This window comes from Neopelma chrysocephalum, unplaced genomic scaffold, assembly GCF_003984885.1.
Source record: "Neopelma chrysocephalum unplaced genomic scaffold, ASM398488v2 Primary Assembly neopelma1_89, whole genome shotgun sequence".
NCBI classification, from domain to species: Eukaryota; Metazoa; Chordata; class Aves; order Passeriformes; family Pipridae; genus Neopelma; species Neopelma chrysocephalum.
The window spans coordinates 1,640,777-1,663,462 of NW_020897751.1; the positions used below are offsets into that span (position 1 = coordinate 1,640,777).

At 44.0% G+C, this 22,686-nt stretch overlaps 1 protein-coding gene across 16 annotated transcripts in view; it reads right to left on the reverse strand.

Annotated features, from left to right (window-relative positions):
- PCDH15 (protocadherin related 15) overlaps window positions 1–22,686 on the reverse strand; it is a 526,100-nt gene that overhangs the window by 101,267 nt on the left and 402,147 nt on the right. For all 16 annotated transcript variants that reach the window (XM_027692924.1, XM_027692936.1, XM_027692923.1 and 13 more), the window contains 2 exons: window positions 21,618–21,711; window positions 10,216–10,344 (listed from right to left, as the gene is read on the reverse strand). In XM_027692924.1, the coding sequence (XP_027548725.1) occupies window positions 10,216–10,344; window positions 21,618–21,711 (223 nt within the window). The remainder of the gene's footprint in view (window positions 1–10,215; window positions 10,345–21,617; window positions 21,712–22,686) is intronic.

Below are 22,686 nucleotides of genomic sequence, written 5' to 3' on the forward strand. Positions count from 1 at the left end.
ATTTCTCCATGGAAAGGGTGGTGAGGCCTTGGCAGGGGCTGCCCAGGGAGGTTTGGAGTGCCCACCCCTGGAGGTGTCCCAGGAAGGCCTGGCCGTGGCACTCAGTGCTCTGGGCTGGGGGACAAGGGGGGCATCGGGCACAGGGGGGACTCCATGGTCCCGGAGGTCTTTTCCAGCCTAAATGATTCTGTGAATCAAATCAGTCCTGCAGAATGTGGCAAAGATGTTTACGCCTGAGGATGGACACAAGTGAGTTCACAACATACACAGTCATGTTTTTAGGAACCAAATTGTAAAGCCTGCCATAGATTTGAAAACAATTTTAATTTACATTCCCATAAAACAAGCTTACCTAATCCAAAACTTACTTCCAAATTAACCTAATACAAAAATGTTGCCTCATGAGAATTTGTTCTCCTGGTTTCCAATTATAGGAGTATTTCAGATTACTTTTGGAGTTTCCTGTGGGGTTTTGTTTGTTTGTTTGTTTTTTTGTCTGGATCAGTTATTTCTATGGAGGAAATAGAGTTGATCGGAAACTAAGCAGATCCAACCATCCTTTGACAGATGTCAATTAAAAGGATGTTGTTATCCCCAGACCAGTCAGGATGAAGTCACAGCCAGCCCTGCTTAACACATGGATGTAGTACAGGGAAGAAGCACAGTGATCTTTTTCTTATTAACAATTTTAATTAACTTTTAATTGATTTCCAGGAAGATAAAAGGTTTCATTACCAAGTCTTACAACGAACACTTCCACCGGAATGAAACATTCAGGGAAACTTCCCGACAACTGTTCTGAAAACAAAACATGCAAATCTCTCATGATCATCCCAGATGTCATTTATAAAGGCAAACAAATGAGAATGCCTTGCTCACAGGATGCCCTTTGTTTCATTTACATAACCTTATTCATCACACCATAATTTAATTAAGAGGAGGAAAAACAACAGGTCAGCATTCGAACCTGGGAGCTCTTGGAAAAGCACATGAATTATGTCTGTCCCTATAAGGACAGTCATAAATTAATTGGCTGCTACCAAAATTGGAGGTTCAGTGTGTGAGAACAGAGACACCAACTGAACAAACCTAAACAGTTTCCTGCTGCAATGATTGGCCTCTTCTGAGAGTAGAGGAACAAGGATGAAACACGGTAACATTTGGTTTTGAAGAACGTGATGAACAAACTGTAGAAAATTAAGTAGTTCTTCAGAGAGCAGCAATTAAAACATCACTGGACGTGACAAAATGTGTTAAGGGAAAAGCCAAGTTCTAACTAATGTGTCCATTCCAGCTGTCTGCATCCATCCTCCATCTAAGGACACACTCCAGAATGATTTGGGCAGCGCTGAAACACCCAAATCAAACAGTGTCAAACAAAAATTCCCCTCAGACACCACCTGAAGATCCTCCAGCATTAGGATTATCTGAGGGCTTGGCTTCACAAGCATCTGGTTTGTCAAGCTGGGCCACAGCACAACACATGTTCAGACCAAGAATCCCTCCCTGATGTTTTGGCATCTGCTCCTGACTTTTCCAGTCAGTGCTTTCTCTCAAAATCTCTCTGCTGGGAGGTAGGACAGGATGTCAGCTCTGGGGCCTCTCCACAAACCACTTTCCGTGGCAGTTTTCAGCTCTACCCACGACATACAAATCACAGATGTTATTTTTCTCTGGGCTACACAAATAACCTTAGTGATTTCTTCTATTAGCTAAGGTCCATTGGGAGTAAAAAGAAGTATCAGGGAAAGCACTGAGCCCAAAACTGGCTGGGTTTTTTTCTATTCCCCACGGTGCAGCCTCATTGAACCCCCTCCACTCCTGATCTCCTGTGTGTGCAGGCTGTGCACAGAGCACATTTCCTCCCCTGCAATAAGCCAAAGCTGTCAAAGTTGGGGGCAGCACAAGTGATAATCCATGTTTCCAGAGAGGATCACTTACTCTTCCCCCTCCACAGTGGGATGTGAACACCCAACACCTGCAGAACAAACTGACTCATTTCTGCTACAAGATTTTTTTTGTTGCATCCAGCCCTAACCCAGCTCCTCCTTCCCTTCATCCCCACAGCTGGCAAAGGGAAGGAAAGTTCCAGTGCCTGTAGAGGCAGAAGTGGTGATATTTAGTGTGCACAGTGGGATTTGGCCAAAGGTTGGACTCGGTGATCTTGGAGGTCTTTTCCAACCTTAGTGATTCCCAGAGCATGAAGGAGCCTGGGGCACCCTCAGCCACCACAGGAGCACTCCTGCAACACCTGAGGGTCCAGCACAGTCCCCCCAGGACCTGTCAGGCATTCTGGTGTTCTACCACCTGCCAGCACACAAAATCCCTGGGAAATGTGGAGAGGGAACTAAGCTGATTTTGCTTTGCTGGGAAAAAAAGAATAATTTGGAAACATCCCTCTGCATGCTCAGAGGTTTCCCTCTGCTCTTAGGGAAACTGGTCCAAGCAGCCTGACAGGGAAATTTACTGCCCCAGAGTTACCCAAGTGAAGAGCTCATAAATTCCCTTCAGCCAGTGTGGCCAAAAAACAAAAGGGACACATTTGTCAGGACAGAGGAGCCTGTTTTACCTAAGTTTAAGGTAAATAGTTTTTTTTCAATTAAGAACATCTGCAGGGGCATAAATTAGACTTAAGAAAAGAAAATAAAACAATCCCTTACTGACTGGCCCTTCTTGCCAGTGCTGCAAGAGACACAGAAAGGTGAGGTGACCGTTTCTACCTCTCCTATCCCACAGAACCACAGAATCCCTGAATGGTTTGGGTTGGAAGGGACCTTAAAGATCTCCTTGTTCCATCCCCTGCCATGGGCAGGGACACCTTCCACCAGCCCAGGTTGCTCCAAACCCTGTCCAACCTGGCCTTGGACACTTCCAGGGATCCAGGGGCAGCCACAGCTTCTCTGGGCAACCTGGGCCAGGGCCTCCCCACCCTCACAGGGAACAGTTTCTTCCCAATATCCCATCTATCCCTGCCCTCTGTCCTTGGGAAGCCATTCCTCCTTGTCCTGTCACTCCAGTTCCCAATGAACAGCCCCTCTCCTGTTTCCCTGTAGTCCCTTCAGACCCTGGAAGGTGCTGTGAGGTCTCCACACAACCTTCTCCCCTCCAGGCTGAACATTCCCAGCTCTCCCAGCCTGTCTCCACAGGGGAGGTGCTCCAGTCCCCTCAGCAACTTGGTGGCCTCCTCTGGACTTGCTCCAACAATTCCATGTCCTTCTGATGTTGGGGACACCAGAACTGTGCACAGTGACCCAGGTGGGGCCTCACCAGGGCAGAGCAGAGGGGGAGAATCCCCTCCCTGGACCTGCTGCCACATTCCTTTTGATGCAGCCCAGGATACACCTCAGTATGTTTATTCAGAATTAGGAACACCACGTTCCTCTGCAGAGCCAGAGCAACTACTGCTCTTCTTCCAGTAACTCCTCAGACCCACAGGACAACCCTCATTTCCATCATTAACTTACAAAGTACTGCTTCATAAAACCCAAATAAATTGCTACTTTATTTCCCAGGAAATGCATCCCATATTTTTTAGAGGTACCATCATCTCCAAGGTGACAGCCTTTACCTGTTGTGGTAAATTGAAATTTGTGTTACCAACTCTGCTTCAACATTCCTAGGATATTCCTAAGAATATAAAGCAACACTATTCCAGGGTAACAAATTATCTTCCTCTGTCTCAAACAGCTTGAAAACACAGTTCTGGGAGATCTGAATTACCAAAATGCCTCTTGAAGGATCATTAACTCTGCAATATAATGACAAGGGCTTTAATGTCAACAATATTAATTATATCATTATCATTCTTTTCAAAGGAAACCTTCCACTAATACCCACAACTCTTGCTCATGATGGGGAGCAGGATTTAGGCAGGTTAATTGAGGATTTGGGCTTGGACTGTTGGAGCTGGAGAACAGCAAAATAAGGCAGTGGGTTGTTATTCCTACAAAGCTGAGGGAACACAATGGGAATCCCCAAGTTGAAACACTTCTCACGGACCACTTTACCACCAAACCAACTTCCTCCAGGTTAAATTTCCCTTCCTGAGGGACAGAAGTTTCCTTCAATCCCCTCCCAACCCAACACAAGCTCCTGATCTCCCCCAGCTTCCCAGTATTCCAGCAAACACCACAGCTCCAGGCAGGGATGGAAATTGTGCTGGAGGATCCAAATGATGCTGTTGGTGAGAATCACTGTTTGCATGGCTGGTAACATGATTTTTTTATTACTATGGGTTTAATAGGGTTATTATTGAGGGTTTAATGGGTTTCTTATTATGGGCTGGAAATATTCCCAAGCCCTTCATTTGTGTCAAACAGCAAATCAAGTGTGGGTGGGAGTGTTAAATTGGATTTTGTACTTGTTTTGCAGGGATATTACTGTTTGTGCCCACAGGACTAAATTAACATCTCCCAAGTGCAGTAAGAGGCCACAAATATTTGAAATGTTCTTGACCTCTTGGTATTTATTTATGAATATTTTAAGGAAGGAACATCAGTCATCCACAAAAGTTTGGATTTTCCTCTTGCCTAAACTTCAGAAAGGCCTTTCCTCTCTTTCATTCCTTTTTGCCTGATTTTATACAGACTTTCCCTTCTCTATTTTGTTCATTATGTGCTCTAAGCAAAGCGAAAGATGAGGAGGTACCAACACAAAAAATGGTGCACTGCAGGAGCCAGAGGCTTGGTTACACTGTGGGATAAATCTCAAATATCCTGAATTACTGGCCTGCACAAAATAACCCAATGAAGAGAGATGATAGAAAGAACACAAAATAAACAAAACTGTTCCCTTCCACACACACCCTTTGGAAAAATACTACAGGTTTTGGGGATATCCTCCAGGAACTTCCATATCCTGCTGAATTCCCAAGTCAAACCAGCTTATCCTTCACTGTACTCGGAATAGGATAAAGGTAACACCCTGTAAATTTTCAAACACTGACACATTTTTAGCCCTTGGACAAGCCACAAGAACCTTTGATGATTTCTTTCCCAGTCAATGCTAATTCCAGAGCATCTGGAGGGTTACTTCCCAAACCAATTAAACGAGACTCTAAATGAAACTACACAGTAAGAGCAGTTAAATGCTACGAGCAAATATAAATTAAAATAAATGAAAATCAAAAACCTCATGGCTGCAAATTCATGATTTAATGGGCTGGTGAACCTCCCACAAAAGTTAATCACATTTTAACACTTAAAAACAGACAAGCTTCTTTCAGCCTGGCACACAACCAAAGCCTAACTTTAGAGACTTGGGTTTACTTGAAGGATGATTAGAATTTTTGTTTTTTTTGATGAGTATGTTCTTTGGCAGTGGTATGATCAAGCAATTCAGAGATGAAACCAATGCATGTACAATGCAAAGCCAAAACAACAAAAAAAACCCCTCTCCAAATAAAACTTTCCAAATCACAGATGAAATATATTGCTGGAAATCTCCACGTTTAGCTGGGCTCCCAAAGATTTCTCTAATATGTTAATCCATTTGAAAGCTATTTTTGGAATTTCTCTTGACTGCTGGCTCTCCTCCTAAGCCCACCTACTTAAAGAATATTAGAATTAGAATCCAAGCTGGAACATAACAGTCAAACCCTTGGATTTAAAACTACTTATCTCACCAGTCAGACTCTTCTAATGCTCTTGGTTGCATTCTGCCATCTCTCTTGTTCACAGAAGAAAACTTAAAGGGAATTAGTTTTCTTACATTAATTACAGATAGCAAAGACAAGAGGTCTGAACAGTAGAAAAAAAAGACACCTGACATGTATCACAAGGAAATTTAGGGTTGGGGTGGAAGGGGCCTTAAAGCCCATCTCATTCCATCCCCTGCCAGGGACACCTTCCACTAGCCCAGGTTGCTCCAAGCCCTGTCCAACCTGGCCTTGGACACTTCCAGGGATCCAGGGGCAGCCACAGCTTCTCTGGGCAACCTGGGCCAGGGCCTCCCCACCCTCACAGGGAACAATTCCTTCCCAATATCCCATCTATCCCAACTCTCTACCAGTTTGAAGTCATTCCCCTTTGTCCTGTCACTCCAGGCCCTTGGAAATTGTCTCTCTCCATGTTTCTTGTCATCTCCTTCAGGCCCTGGAAGGTCACAATTGGGTCACCCCAAAGCTTCTCCTCTCCAGGCTGAACAATCCCACCTCTCCCAGCCTTTCCTCCCAGCAGAGCTGCTCCAGCCCTCTGTCAAAAAAGAACTTGTCACAATTCACTGATACCCACAGACAGACAGCTCTGTTAGGAAATGGGTGACATAATTACCTTTCATCAGCATTCAAGAGTGAGTTTGCTTCTTTACCCAAGGCATTCAAAATACTTCTTTCCCATTAAAACGCAATGTCTAGGATCAGTAGACTGGTGCCAGACAGGATATCTCTGTCTCACCCACTTAGTTTTGTCTCAGTTTTGCCTGACTTTGCTCTGCAGTGGACAAGTGCTATTGGATTTCTACCACAGGTATGATTTCACATTTATTATGGCAAAAGAAAAGCAAAATATTTCCATTGTGCAGTACAATCAGAGAACAGCCTCTAAAAGTCTTTTCCAGGAGGCAGAATAGCTCCACTCCTAAAGAGCAACTTTCTTTAAGCATTTTTTTTGTCCTTTAAAAGGAAGCAGGTGACAGAGGTATCACACACACTGCAAAATGCTCTCAGTACTGCAATGTATTTATACAGTCTCCATCTTAGGGAAGGTCTAAGGTCAGTGATACCTGAGCATCTGATTAGGGGGTGGTTTCCCCCCACCACATAACTCTTTATCCCTATTTTCCTTCTCATTTCCTTCCCCAGTGCTGTCTCCCCTTGATACCAACACGTTCAAATTGGAGATTTCAAACAGTGCTGATCACAAAAATACACCACCAACAAACAAATGATGGGAGGAGTGAAGGGATCTCAATATATATATTAAAAAACATGAATAAAACCTTCAGCCCAGTGATGTCTTCCCTCTCCTGGGCCCCATGAGCTCAACAGCTTCTTCTTTAACCAGACACTGCATTTTGAGTCTGCAACAAACTACTTGGGACTGATTCTCCCTGAACAGGACTGTGAACCTGCCAGCAGGTTTGGCAGTTGATACATTGATCCCTTCCTAAATGTCATTCCATGCTTTCCCTCCCGTGCCCCTGGTATTGATAACAGAGCACTGTACAAGGCAAATCATTCCAGTGCCCTGCCTTCAGCACGTTTTAGACTGCAATGAATTGCCTGAATTTCACTGTCACGTTTCCCACTTGCAGCTTTTTGCTTCCCCTTGCTCCTTTGTAGAGACCTTTATGCAGCAATTCTCCTGCTGCCTTTCGGGGCATCCCCGGGATCAGACGTGAGGGAGCAGCAGGGAATCCAATCCACCCCCGACTGCCCCAATTTAGACAACACAGCGCAAAATAAAAGGGATTGGAAAGACATCTGCTCCACTGCCAGCCTGGTTTTTGTTCTTTTAATCCTCAGTCTGCTCCACAAACCCCCCCAGGCAGAACTCCTGTGCCAGTGCCTTCAGGAACTGAACTCCACTGGCAGACAGAGCTGTTGGAGTGCTGGAGAGTGAGAGCACTCTGGAGTGTGGATTGTGCCTGACTGCAGGAACAAACCCTCCCCTCTCCCACAGGAAATCTTTCACTGCCCTGGTTCTACATCTCCTTGGGAAACAACCTCCCAGATGCCACCTAAGCCCTTATGGGAATCCCTTTCGAAGTTCAATTTTCCCACTTAAAGCAGAGCATAGAAAACTCTTATCTGTGGCAAGTTATTAATGGGAGTGTCCAAACTAATTGTTTTATACCCTGAATTGTTTACAGCCCCATCCCTGGAAGTGTCCAAGGCCAGGCTGGACAGGGCTTGGAGCAACCTGGGCTAGTGGAAGGTGTCCCTGCCCATGGCAGGGGGTGGGATGAGATGAGCTTTGAGGTCCCTTCCAACTCGACCCCATCTGAGCTCAGGCAGGTGATGATCCCGACACCAAACCCCAGGAGTAAAAGATCCTGAGGGACCAAAGTGGTTGAGCACCTTTTCCACATCCTTCATCACCAGGTCCTCTGCCTCAAGGAGCAGCAGGGTCAGATCTTCTGGGCTCTGAAGGTAAAAATCTCTTGCTCTGTTTTTCCCTGTGCAAAATGGGACTATGACATTCCAAAGGGAAGGGGACACTCCAAAAACCTGTTGTGTTTTTTTTTTTAATCATCTATGTTACTCTTTGTTCTGGTGGATTTCAGGTCTCTGTTTGAAATAAATGTAGTAACATTCTGAAAAGCTTTGTGGTCAGTGGGTTAATTCTTGGGAGGGAAAACACACATCACAATAAGTTCATCTTCTTTTACCAGGCTATTCTCACCTCAAATAGGCCTTTAGGTATATTTTAACCACATTAAAGCTTCTATACAAACTGTATTCCCACAGAAACCTCTCCCATACCTGCTGTGGTTCTATTGTACAGCGAAGCACAACACACCAAAAGCTATTTCAGCTTTTAAAGAGGAATATCCTCAAACAACACAGCTACACCAAAACATTCACCAACATTATTTCAATAACCTCGCTGAAGCCAGAAAAAAAATTCCTAATGCCCAAATCTCTCTGTTCTGTACCATGGAATGGTTTTTCCAAAGGATATTTCTACATTGATTTGCATTTGTGAACATGAAACAACAGGAACTACATCCAGGATTTGTTCTATAAAGAGAAAGCTTTCTCCACCCAGAGACTGGTGTTAACCATGACTGGAAATGGCAGAACCAGTTTTTGTCACACCACAACTGGGAACAAGAGATCCCAAGGCTTCAGGAAATATTTTCACTTCAACACCACTTAGAAATTCCACTAATTTAGAAGACAGAGAGGTTCTGTGCTGATAAGTTGTTATATTTTATACTTCCATCGAAGCTATAAATATATGTATATATATGTATATAAATATATGTATATATAAATATACATTCACCCTTGTGTTTAAAAGGATGATTGAGCCTTGAGGGCCCCCAGCAACACCCAAAATGGATTTTAAAGATATTTGGTACTGATTTGAACTATTACACCCGTGCATTTTAGCAGGCAAAATGAAAAACCACCACACATGAAGGCAATGCCAAAAAACAAAGCAACAACTTAACAGTTTGTGAAACCTGATTTAATTGTAGTGAGGGATCCTAAATTCTCCATGTCCCAGGCTTCAAACCAGCCTCTGATGTCTTATTAAATAATACAAATTGGGAAAAAAATTATGCTTATTATGGATATATGCTACCCTAGATGGTTCCCATGGTACTCAAAATGTCCTGTTCTTCCTGAAGGTACAAGTTAAGGAGTTCCCATTTTCTATTTATATGGTTGCTACTAGGGAAAAAAAAAAGGTAGATTTTTCACCTAAATTCCTGAAAAAACTTTGCTTTGAAATTCATCTTTTACCTACAGCTCATGCTGCATCCAACCTTAGTGTTAACTCATCCCTGCAGCAGATATGAAACATTACATTCAACCACTGGGCATCAAAACCCCACAGAAACAACTCATTCACACTTTCTTCTTGCACCTGATGCTGGAAAAAAATGACTTTGCCAAAAAAAACCCCAAAAAACCACCAATGTTTGCTTCAAGTGACTGAATCTGCAGCCAGGAGTTCACAAGACTCACAGGTGTTATAAAAATTTACACAGCTTCAAATCCCTCAAATTAGCAATACCCCCAAGCAACATCTGTTTTTATGGCAGGTAATCAATTATTTCAGTCAAGGCTTTAACTGGTTTTCACCTTAATGGCCTTAAAATGTTCCACATGTGGGACAATTTCCTATAGCTGGGTGTCACTTGTTCAGTATAGTAGGAAATGATTTAAAAAGATTTAAAAAGCAACCAGTAAGAGTTTAAAAATGTGGTAACACTGTTTTAACACTGGAAATCTGTGATAAGCAAGCTTTTACAGTGACATTTCTTAAAAAAACCCAAGGTTTTAATGTGTTATTTTTACATGAAAAAGCGTTTTCAGTTAATAAACACAGCAAAGAAAACAATCAATTCCATATTTTAAAGCACAATTCTATATTTTAAAGCTCAAAACATGACTTTGTTACCACAAATACATCTGACAATGGGCAGTTTGCATTTAAACTTATGACATTTTGGTGGGATTTTGTCTAAGGCACAATTCTTTCATGTTCTTTCCTAATTGTCTGTACAGTTTGGTTAATAAAATAAATGATTTAAATGACTTACCCTTACTTGACCAACAAAAGCATTGGCTTCCTCTTCCTGCACAGAGAGGTTTTTGGGTAGAAACATGTCAAAAACTGGTCCGTTGTCATTCACATCTGTCACCACTATATTGACAGTAGCAGTTGAGGTCTAAGGAGAAAAATAACACTATGAACAAATTATCTTTGTTTTACAGTTTCCAAGGTGAAAAACTTATTGTTATTTATTAGACCTGACCAGTACAGAATCACAGGTAAACAGATGATCGATTTGTGAGAGAGGAAGCAGCATTAATTTGAAGAGTTTCTTTTAATCTTTCCATCCTTATCAGACAAAAAAGGCTTGAGACTGAATAATATATTAAACAAAGGACATCAGATACCTTTTTTCTTACACCTCATTTGAAGGATTTAAGGAGCTTCCACTCCCCCCAAAAAATCCAGAAAAACCAAAATTTGTCAGAACAATAAATTTGGAAAGAAATTAGTGACTTTATCAATCAAAATATGCTCCTGTGATGATGAGCTGAGCAGATCAGTCAGACCCTGAGGTGGCACAATCATCTTGTCTCATCCTCCCTGTACCCTCATTCCCCCACCTCACACTGATGTGCTTTATGCCCCACCACACCAATTTTAGCAGCCAGAGAGGTGCCTCGTGGGAACAGCCTAATTAACTGTCTTTAACACAGATAAAATGTCCACAAAACACGTCTGTGCTCCCTGTGGAAATTTTTCTATCCCAGTCAAACACAGTTGGAGAGGGAAATACTTTGCTTGTGGATTTTCACAGCTCGAGTCACATCCTTTTTCACTGCTCCCACATACTGAGAGTTCCAGACACAACCCCCCCCACTGCTGTATTTAATACATTATTGTCATTGATACATTATTGAATTTTAAATCAATTCACCCAACACAGCATCTTAAATCAGCTTTCCTGGGTTTAAATGCCTTTGGATATGGATCTACTTTGCATCAAGCTACACTGGAGGAAAATTTGGGCCCCTCACGGCAGGAGAGACCCGGAGGGGCTGGAGCGTGTGCAGGGAAGGGAACGGAGCTGGGGAAGGGGCTGGAGGGGCTGAGGGAGCTGGGGGGGCTCAGCCTGGAGAAAAGGAGGCTCAGGGGGGACCTTCTGGCTCTGCAAGTCCCTGACAGGAGGGGGGAGCCGGGGGGGGTCGGGCTCTGCTCCCAGGGAACAAGGGACAGGAGGAGAGGGAACGGCCTCCAGCTGTGCCAGGGGAGGCTCAGGTTGGCCAGGAGGAGGAATTTCTCCCTGGAAAGGGTGGTCAGACCTTGGCAGGGGCTGCCCATCCCTGGAGGTGTCCCAGGAAGGCCTGGCCGTGGCACTCAGTGCTCTGGGCTGGGGGACAAGGGGGGCATCGGGCACAGGGGGGACTCGGTGACCTTGGAGGGCTTTTCCAACTTCAGTGATTCTGGGATTCCATGAAATGTTTAGGACATTACAGTCACAGCAATCACACAGTGGAGGTGTAACCCCAGAAAAAGTCCCTTGCTTTAGGCACAAGACTGACCAACCTGGCTGAGAGTGACACCTCAATGGTTTCACACAAAAAAACCCCCCCAAACCAAAACCTAAATAGAACCAAAAAGCCCTCAAAAATTCTGAATGGAAAGCAGCATCTTCTTCCATCCTTGGAACTGAGCAAACACAAGGATCCTTTCAGGCTGGCTGCTTCTATTTGCTCAGGCTAACTTATTTGCTAATTGTTTCGGAAAGTGCCATTCCCACGTTCAATTTCTATAGGGAAAATGCACTTTATGCATCACTGTCACCACAAAACACGCTCCAGAACGTTTGCTGTGATGTGCAGTGCACGCTGCATGTAAATGGAATTTTCCAAGGGTAACTTGATTCCACAGAACTCAGGGTAACAAACAGTCTCACATTTAATAAACCGAGACAAAGGTAGTGTTAAAAAACCGGGGCTTAAGACAGGAATTCCCATTTGGAATTCCCATTTCTTTTCATTCAAGGTAATTTAAAGGGGCTGTGGCTGAGCATCTGCAGCCTGTCTTCTCTTCTGTGAGGATTTCACAAGAATAGAGACAAGAAGGGAGGAGAAGAGATATTTGGAATTGTTTCCCAACTCTTAGATAAGAACTTTTTCATATTTTTCACATTGATGGCAATACTTTACTCATCTTAAGCACCTTCTTTACCTGCCAGCCAACACAGCCAGGCCACTGCTCCTCTTGTCGCTGAGTCTCAAGTCAAACTTGCACTGATGAATTTAACAAGCGAGATTTTTGCAAAGAAATAATTTTTTGCAAGGGAAAAAATATTTCATTGAGATGCCAAAAAGGAAAATTAGTTCCCAAAATCTTACAAAATGTTCTTCTTCCTAAACTTGCAGGGGTACTAAAACAAGATCCTGTCACAAGACCAACATTTCAAACAATCCCTTATTTTTATATTAGTCACAGTTTAGAAAACTATCAGATGTGGATGAATTCAGTGAATTCAGAATTCACTGTCATCAGATGAACATTTCAAATAATCTTCCTTTTTTTATTAGCCACAATTTAGCAAATGGTCAAAAGTGGATGAAATCACGAGGAGCACTCAAAGCAAACTCTGGGTGAGCAGCAGTGCCCCTGAGTTCCCTTCTTTTAAATCAGCAACAACAGACTCTGAACTGAGAAAGAACATGGGAATACTCAAAAATCTTTCTTTTTCATCTGAATACAGGAAACATTTGTTGAAAGGTTGAAATGCCAACCTTTAACATGAAATGGGAGTCCCTTGGCTACCTGCGTGTCCCTGGGATGCACAGAGCAGCAGTTCTGCCACTTACATCACAAACTGCTACAATCCAAGGTTATTAACTAAATTCAGCATTTTTATATCCCCATTAGATGGCTCCAAAGATTTGCCTGAGCTCTGTGCAAACCACAGCCTCAGCCCTGCTCTGAAATAGCCTTTATTAGACAACTGGAATTAATTACAGAGGCTTATTCAGAGCTGCAGAACGGAGCAGTGTTGCTAACAACATGATCATCCATCCTGGGAATAATGGAGAAAGTCACCTTCTTACAGCAGCCAAGGAAATGTTTGGCACCAGGCAACAGGTGGGAAGGACCACAGGGAGTGAGGGAATGGGTCACTGGTTCTCACACTTCAAGTGCTGTGCCACACCTGGGACCTGCATCCCACACCCCTGTAAGGTTACTGTCCGCTCTGGCTTGGGTCTTTGTACCTCTGCAAGGTCACCTGAACGTGGCAGAGGAAAATGAACTCAGTGCTCAGAATTCCCAGCAGCAGGAAGCAGATTTTGCCTCGCAAAGCTCGGGGGAAATGAACAGAGAAAAAGATGATGCTTCAAGAAAAGATGGTTGAAGCAAATCAGTCACGGCTGGAATCTTTTATTCGTCCCCTTGATTGTGTAGATGCTGTTTTGGTTGTTCCACAGAATCACAGAACAGTTTGGGATAGAAGGGACCTTAAAGCTCATCCCATTTCACCCCCTGCCATGGGCAGGGACACCTTCCACTAGCCCAGGTTGCTCCAAGCCCCATCCAACCTGGCCTTGGACACTTCCAGGGATCCAGGGGCAGCCACAGCTTCTCTGGGCAACCTGTGCCAGGGCCTCCCCACCCTCACAGGGAACAATTCCTTCCCAATATCCCATCCAACCCTGCCCTCTAGCAGTGGGAAGCCATTCCCTCTCATCCCTTCACTCCAGGCCCTTATAAACAGTCTGTCTCCATCTTTCCTGTAGGCTCAGAAAGTGAAGAGTTTCACAAATATCTTAAAGAATCATGAAAAGTTGCAAAGTTTCATAGAGGATGCTAGAAGACAGTGAAACAGCAAAAAAAAAAAAGCTCTTCACATATGTTTGAATACCACTAAAAGTCTTTAAAGAAACTTGAGTGGTTCCCCAAGGCAATGACAGACACGTAATTCACAACTTGGTTTTGTGCATCCATCAAATGGATGCTCCCCATGGAAACACAGCAAGGCTAAAAAACTGCTTTGGCTGGTTTAAAATGAGGCATTTCTTCAGCAGATTTGTCAAGCAGGGTTTGGAAAAGAGTCCTGAAGCTACTACTGGAAATTCACTCAGGAAAAAAAACCAGCCCAGTCTCATATCGGGCACTTCCCATTCATTACTGAAGCAAACTCTGTTTAATTCTCTTTTATAATAAGCATAACTCAAATAAAAGATCAACAGCAGCAAATTATAGCTTTCTTAGGGCCCCTGAAGTAGTTCCTACATATATAATTCTTCCCTGAGCAATAATTGTAACATTTACATTGCCTGCACAAATACCTTTGTGTCCCAAACATGCCAGGCCCTGACAAATGTTATGGATGGGAAATATGAGGGAAATTCCACTTTATTCTTTATTTGTACCCTGTCATTTAAATTGAAGTTGGGAATTGATGAGAGCATTCTATGCCTTGGGAGAGGAAACATTCTCAGGTCTGATGTGGAGCAAGTTTATTAATTTGGACAAACTCTAAGACAAACACTCATCTTGAGACAGAACTAGTTTGCAAATAATAAAATCTGAGGCAAAGACCTTATTTAATAAAAAAAATAGTAAATAATGCTTCTGATACACATATCAGGACTTATCTATATTCAACTCAACAAAACTATACTTGAATGACCACAGAACCAGTGATTCTATGACTATTTTCAGACCTTTTTTCCTTCAAGTGTAGGGCATGAGAACTTAAAAAGCAGTATCTACCACCCCTCTACAGCTCTCCAAGTTATACAGAAGAAATGGCCAGCTGGACTGCAAAGAAATAGAGCAGAGACTGAGGCTTGAAGGGACAAGATAAGGCTGAATGGGACAGGAAAAGTCTGTGGAGCAGACAAAGAGAAAAGCTGCCAAACACACAAAAATAACACAAAGATAAAGCCCCAAAGGAAAGCCCTCAAAACTAAAGCCTCACACATCCAGAAAGGGAATGGAAAATATGAGAACTTCAGGGGGAAAGGAAGAGAAATTCGTGTACATCCTTGACAAACACACAGAATGGTTTAGGTTGGAGAGGACCTCCAAGATCATCAGTGCAGCACCACCACTAACCCACATCCACACGTATCCACACTCTGCATCCACGTGTTTTTGGAACACTTTCAGGGAAGGGGACTCAATCACTCCCCTGGGCAGCCTCTTCCAAGGCCTGACCACCCTTTCCAGCAACAAATTCCTCCTCCTGGCCAACCTGACCCTCCCCTGGCACAGCTGGAGGCCGTTCCCTCTCCTCCTGTCCCTTGTTCCCTGGGAGCAGAGCCCGACCCCCCCCGGCTCCCCCCTCCTGTCAGGGACTTGCAGAGCCAGAAGGTCCCCCCTGAGCCTTCCCTTAATGGGAGTGTATTTATTTTGGGATACAAAATGCTTCAACAATCCTTGATCGTTGAAGATCTGTTTCTTACCCCAAAAGAATTAAAAGTTCATCCTTCAGAATGGAATGACAATCTGCTCAAAATCTCTAACTGAAAACTGTGATCAACCCATTGCTTTATGAGCATTCACCCCTTCCCTTCTAGCATATGAAATCAAAGCCTTTATGGGGAATATTATCCATGCTAAGCTGCACAAACACTGGAAGTGTGGGAGTCTCCTAAATCTTGCCCTAATAAAAGAGCTGATACAGGGAGAAAAAGCCTTCTCTCAAATCTGGCTGGACAAATTCTTGTGCACACTGAAATTTATAGATCAGCCAAAATTTTTATGGCTTTCTCACACAAAATCCATAACTTGGCAGGAAAATAGCAATAGGCAGTGTTTCTCTTTAATTATATTTACTTAATATGTTAAGGCAGTATTAAAGTGGCCCAGAATAAACAGGTTACATAGATATTTTTGGTAGGTTTGTTTTACTGATTACAAAAGGGCCACTCAAGTAGAAGTCTTTCTCAATCCAAGCTTTTTTGTAGGCAAAATCTCTGTCCAGTATTTCCTGAGAGGCATGTGTGCTTTCTTCTTGCTACATAATGGAACTGATGTGGAGCAGAGACAGGTAATATTTCAAGGAGTACCAGAAAATTTGCTGTAATTAATTAATTCTCTGTATGCTATTCAAGAAGTAAATCTTTGTTTAAATTACCTTGATCTAGTGCTACCTGTTTGCTCTAAGAAAGGTAATTAATTCCAGTGTCATGGGAGAAAGACGCTCTGAATTATTAACGATCTTAAGATGGCTGAAATACCCAAGTCTGACTTACAAGATGAACCACAACTGAAATAACACAACCACAGAATGGTTTGGGTTGGAAGGGACCTTAAAGCTCATCCCATTCCACCCCCTGCCATGGGCAGGGACACCTTCCACTAGCCTAGGTTGCTCCAAGCCCTGTCCAAACTGGCCTTGGACACTTCCAGGGATCCAAGGGCAGTCACAGTTTCTCTGAGCAAGCTGTGCCAGGGCCTCCCCACCCTCACAGGAAGAAAATAAGGCCTCTTTAGGTTCCCTCAGTTCCCTGTGGTTCCCACTAGTTTTCATCTGTTGCTTCTTCCCATGACCTTCTGGGAATACCAGACTTCTGCATCCTGTAGCCAGGAATATGGTTTTCAGGTTTTTTTAAATGGCCCCAAATCAGTCCTGGGGTCTGCAGTGCTACCATTATTCCCATTTCCTCATTGCAGAAGGAGTGGGCACAGTCAGATTCACGGGGGCAGATCTGGGATTCTTGGCTTTCAGAGAAACCCTCCCAGAGCCAGATCACCTCTGATCTTCCCCAGGCAGTGAACCTTGGACCGTGTCCTGGACAGCTGGGTGGACAACAGCTTCTCCAGGACTTCCAATGGAGTGTAGAGGCCTGATGGTTGTGTCTCCTAAGACATAAAAAGGAATCTGAAGCCCTGTCAGTAAATCCCGAGTAGCCCAAAGCGACCGTGACCAGGGACATCGATGCTGTTGCTCTCCTTCAGCCACTTTAGAAAGGAAGGTTGGGAACACCCCTGGATGACTGACAACTTTCAAGAATACCTAATTCCTAACTCCCAAATGGCTTTATCAACTCGGCACTGAGCTGCTCTGCTTTGCCAAGACTTGGGCAGAAACACGTTGCTGAAGTGCTGAGTGAATTTTCAGGATGGGACATTTGTACTTGGAAGTTTGAATCCCGCTCAAATCACACAATCCACACTGAGACAATAAAATAGAGCTTCCTGTTTCACCTGGATAAATGAACTGACACACACACACACACACTCTCTCTCACACAAGCCAAAAATAAAGAGCACTGAAGGCTTTTTCTTCCCTCTAACAAAAGCCACGCAGATTTATTCAAATGCCTCCCTCTGGAATGCGAAGACAGGAATTGTTGCCTTGAAATCACATCCAAACACACCACACTGGGTGAAAACAATTTCAGAGCTGGTTTTTTCATTCCCATGTCATTCTGCCCATCTACAACTAAAAGCTCATTACCAGGGGAATAAAAATATTTTCCTGACTACTCAATTAATGCATCCTTAATTGTTGTGTCAGGTTGGTAACAGTGATGGGTGGGAGGTCATGTTTCCCCAGGAAAAAACCACAATGCTCCAGGTTATAACTCAGAACAACAATAATTTGGGAAGCACAGCTGAACATTGTAAGCCATCAAGAGCATTATAAGGCAGGGCAGAGTGATGGAACAGGCCACAGCACTCCATGGAAAGCTGTTCTCAGTGAAAGTCTGTATTAATTTTGATGGAATTTGCAGTCCCCCAAAGTCAAAAGGTGTCAACATGACTGTCACCACGCATCATCAGGCAGTTAAATAACCCTTGGGGCTTAGAATATAGAAACCTCAACTAACTCAGTGCCACAGCAACGCTGTTCAACCTCTCTTAGACCCTCAGTTAATGGCACAGAAAGAGGAGCAGGAAAAAAATGCCATTAAAAAACAACAACAACAACAACAAAGGGTGTGAGACCATGAGCTTCAAATGCAAAAATGTGCTCACCAGACTTCATATGTGGTGATGATGATGATGGTGACGAGTTAGGTTTCCCTAGAGAACATCAGGGATCAAAAGGAGGGCTGATACCTTATTGTATCCTGTGGACTAGTCCAAAATCCCCTGGATTTTATAGCAGGCACACAGTGCTGGCCTGCCTTGGTTGAGGCTGTCCAGTCCTTAAAAGATCAGGAATCCAGTAACTGGTGGGTTTAGAAAGGTAATGAGGAGTTGTCTTCTCCAGTATGAGAGGAAGTGGCCTCAAGTTGCACCAGGGGAGGTTTAGGTTGGAGCAGTTGGTGAAGAGCTGGAGCCCATGGGAACAACTCCCACTGCAGCAGTTCCTGGAGAACTGTCTCCCGTGGGAAGGACCCCATGCTGGAGCAGGGGAAAAGCTCCTCTCCCTGAGCAGGAAGCAGCAACAGAAACAACATGACCCCTCCATTCTCATCTCCCTGTGCCACTGGAGGGGAGCAGGGAGAGCCCAGGAAGGAGGCAAAGGTGAGGGGGAAGGTGTTTTTAAGCTTTGTTTTACTTCTCATTATCCTGTTCTGATTTTGTAGGTAATAAATTCAATCAATATCCCCAAATTTAGTCTGCGTTGCCCGTGGTGGTGATCAGGGTGTGATTTTCCCCCATCCTTATCTCAACTCCTGAGCCTTTCATTGTATTTTTCCTGACAACAATAACAACAAAAACCTTACACACGCTAATAAAGTCTTTTCCCTTTGAATGCCTTTCAAATTTTAAAGAAACAAGCAAATCCAGCAAAAGCTGTACAGAATACAAAAGCTCACTTGGAGTATATTTGACTCTAATAGCTGGTTTCAAACAGCCCGGTGTTGGATGGAAAGGGATCAGGGTGGATATGCTGCTAGCTAAAATATGTTAATGGGATTTAAATTACATTGTACCTGCCTGGGGAATTAATTTTGTGATTTTAAGGGAAACTGAAACAAGTCATTCAATCAGATCCCCCGTTTTCTGTAGGCACTAATGGGATTGTTCAGAGCAAGCAAAGCTGGATGACAAGCAGCGGGTGAACAAAGCTTGGGAAGCAGGAGTTTTGCAATTGTAGGGTTTTTTTCAATTTTTCTTTTTAAAGAGACATTGTTGCTTCCTGATAAAAACTAGTTAAAAATCAAAGTTCCTCCCTGAAATCACAGTGACTTGTTGAAACCAGCATCCCTGTCCTCAGAACACTTGGCAGGGCACCAGCCAGCAAGGAGCTGTCAGACAGCAGGGAGCACGTCCAAAAGAGCTGCAAATCAAGGAAATTGTGCAGAGACACAAGGAAGGCTGGCAAATTAGTCAAACCCACTGTTTTCTGGCATGGAAAAGGCATGGAGATTTAATGGCTTGGTTGAGCTGCCCTGTTTCATTCATTTGTGCGTAAAATAAAAGGCAAGAAGCTCATCCAGCCCCGTTTGGGATTCTGGCAAGCCCAGCTCTTCCCCCTTTGGTTCCACCACAAGTTTTGGGGGCACAAGCAGGCAAATAAGTCATATTGCTGGACTACTTTAAGAAGAAAGGTGCCCCACCACTGACAGAAAGTACCACAACAGAACAAAGCAGTTACAGCCAGGTAAGACATGGTGATAAAGACCCCAAAGCACAGCAACAGAGAACACGCCCAAACTACAAAGTGTGACCACATTTCACCCAGAGAACAACAAACACCACACCAGGCAGGTACAAAATTCCAGGGAGAAACATCTGGCATAGAATCCCAGCATCACTGAGGTTGGAAAAGCCCTCCAAGGTCACCGAGTCCCCCCTGTGCCCGATGCCCCCCTTGTCCCCCAGCCCAGAGCACTGAGTGCCATGGCCAGGCCTTCCTGGGACACCTCCAGGGATGGGCACTCCAAACCTCCCTGGGCAGCCCCTGCCAATGGTACTGAGGGAGGAAAGGAGATAATGACTTTGCAAGGGAGTGGATTTTTTTAAGTGGATGATGTTGTTAGAGTAAGTATTCAACCCTGGCATAATTCAGAGACAACATTAATGGAACCCTCCATGGCTTATTTTTGGTGGGTTTTACAAAGACGAGCTTCAAAGTCACTTCTCACCCCACATACAACTATTTTCTGTAACCATCCCACCATGATTGACTGGATTTCTGTTAAAAAACCAGCTGCTATCTCCTGATTAATTTTAACATTCAGATGTCCAGTTAATCCCAGGGCAAAGCAAACGAATCCACAGATGAAAGGAAGAGGAAGTATCTTTTCAGTTGCCTTTTTTATACCCCAGAGAGTATTTAAGGAGTATAACACAGCTTGAAACAACATGACAATCTTTTATTTACATCTTCAGATTTCACAGCTGGAAGTTTGAGATCAGAACAACTGAATTCACAGCTCTCAGAAATGGAGAGTAATTCACAACTAACAGATTTCCAAAGATAACCATAACCAGATTGTTAATGGAAAAGGTGCAGGCTCTCCTATAATTACTCCATGTCGCCACAAAATTGTAGAAAGGCTCTAAACTTTCCCAATATTTGCTTGGGGAAAAAAAATTCTGAGTAAATACTGAGCAGGAAGGCAAACCTTGTGAGCTGAAGAAGCTAAAATAGGGGAAAAAGCACAAGACAGAAAAAAAAAAGAAGGTCTTTAACACCACAGAGAAGAAATATTTAGAGGACGAACATATCTGAATGCACAAAACCTCAACTGTGCTGGTTCTTGCTGAAGAATAACACAAAGAAGCAGCAAAATCACAGAATGTGCTGAGCTGGAAGGGACCCACAAGGATCATCCAGTCCAACTCCTGGCCCTGCACAGGATCAGCCCCAAGAGTCACCCCCTGTGCCCCAGAGGATCAGCCAAACCCTTCTGGAGCTCTGGCAGCCTTGGGGCTGTGCCCACTGCCCTGGGGAGCCTGGGCAGTGCCCAACCACCCTCTGGGGGAAGAACCTTTCCCTAAGATCCAACCTGAGCCTGCCCTGACACAGCTCCAGCCATTCCCTGGGTGCTGTCCCTGGTCCCCCCAGAGCAGAGCTCAGTCCCTGCCCCTCCTCTGCCCCTGCCCAGGCAGTTGAACTGCAGTGAGGTCTCCCCTCAGTCTCCTCTGCTCCAGCTGAACACACCAAGTGCCCTCAGTGTCCTCACAGGGCTTCCCCTCTAGACCCCATCTTCAGGAATCTTCAGGAAAAGAAGCAAAACTATGGAATTTTACTTCCTGTTGAGCAGCAGGGACGTGTTGGCTGAGGAAAAACTGCCCCTTGATGACAGAACAACCTCCAGATGGCCAGTGATGCACCGGCAACACCCTTCCCCATCTTCGTCTCCCTCCTTTGGATGCTCCCTACATCCCTTTGTTTCACGACTAAAGGTCGTTACTCAGTGACACACAGGCTTTACCCACACAAACCTTTTGGGGATCAAGGAAAACTGCTGCAGATTACAGATATATTTGGTCAAGACCTATCTCACAGGGCACTGCAATCATCCCCCACCCCAGTGCCCAGTGGAACAGGACACTCACCCCGTCGGGTCTGCCGTCCGAGGCCGTGACAATCAGGATGTAGCGGTCGGTGCTTTCCCTGTCCAAGGGTTTTCCCAGGGCCAGAAGCCCAGAACTGTAATAAAACAAACCCACAACACGTCACCACAGCAGCTGACAAGAGATCTACAGGTACTTTTGCTCCACCACTTCGTGCCACACCAAGGTTTCCCTTCAGGCTTTATGTAGGTAAAGGCTGATAAAAAAACCATGAGCCAGTCGTTAATGTTTTCCACTTGGACAATTTAGGATTAAAATAAAAACCTAGTTATTAATTTGTTTAACATTTATTTATATATTAATTTAATTTAACAACCTAGTGATCTACAGGTGACTACAAAAAGAGCTGCACTGAACACAGGACCCCTATTTGTTACTGCTGCACTTTATTCATCTATTTATTTATTAAATATAAATATATTTATTTATTACTATTATTGCTGCAATGCATGAGAAGAGAGAATAACAAGCAGGCTATTAATCACTGAGGAGTTCTGATATCCAGCAGGATTGAGCAGTAAACTGTGGGAATACAACACACACAGACTCAAGCATCAGCCTACTCAGCATTTTATAGGGAAAGGCTACAAACTTACACATTGTGTAACTTCAGAGTAAGTGCTGCAACGAGCTAATGCTCTTTGCACAGAGATATCAAAGTCCCCAGTAATAAAATATTCCCACAGGAACAAATGTTGAGGAAAATGACTTATAGGATCATGGAAGGACCTTAAAGCCCACCTCGTTCCAGCCCCTGCCATGGGCAAGGACACCTTCCACTAGCCCAGGTTGCTCCAAGCCCTGTCCAACCTGGCCTTGGATGCTTCCAAGGAATCAGGATATTGTGATTATTGACACCCATTTTAAAAGGACACCAAAAGAAAGGTTATTTGGAAGCCACATACAGTGCTGTTTTTTTCTCTAGGATGATCTGATTTCCTCCTGTAGAGGTCTGGAAGCACCCAGAGAGGCAAGATCCCACCACAGACTCATTACTGGCATATGAGGAAGGATAAGGAAGGTATTGTCTGGACAATCCTGCCTAAGCAAG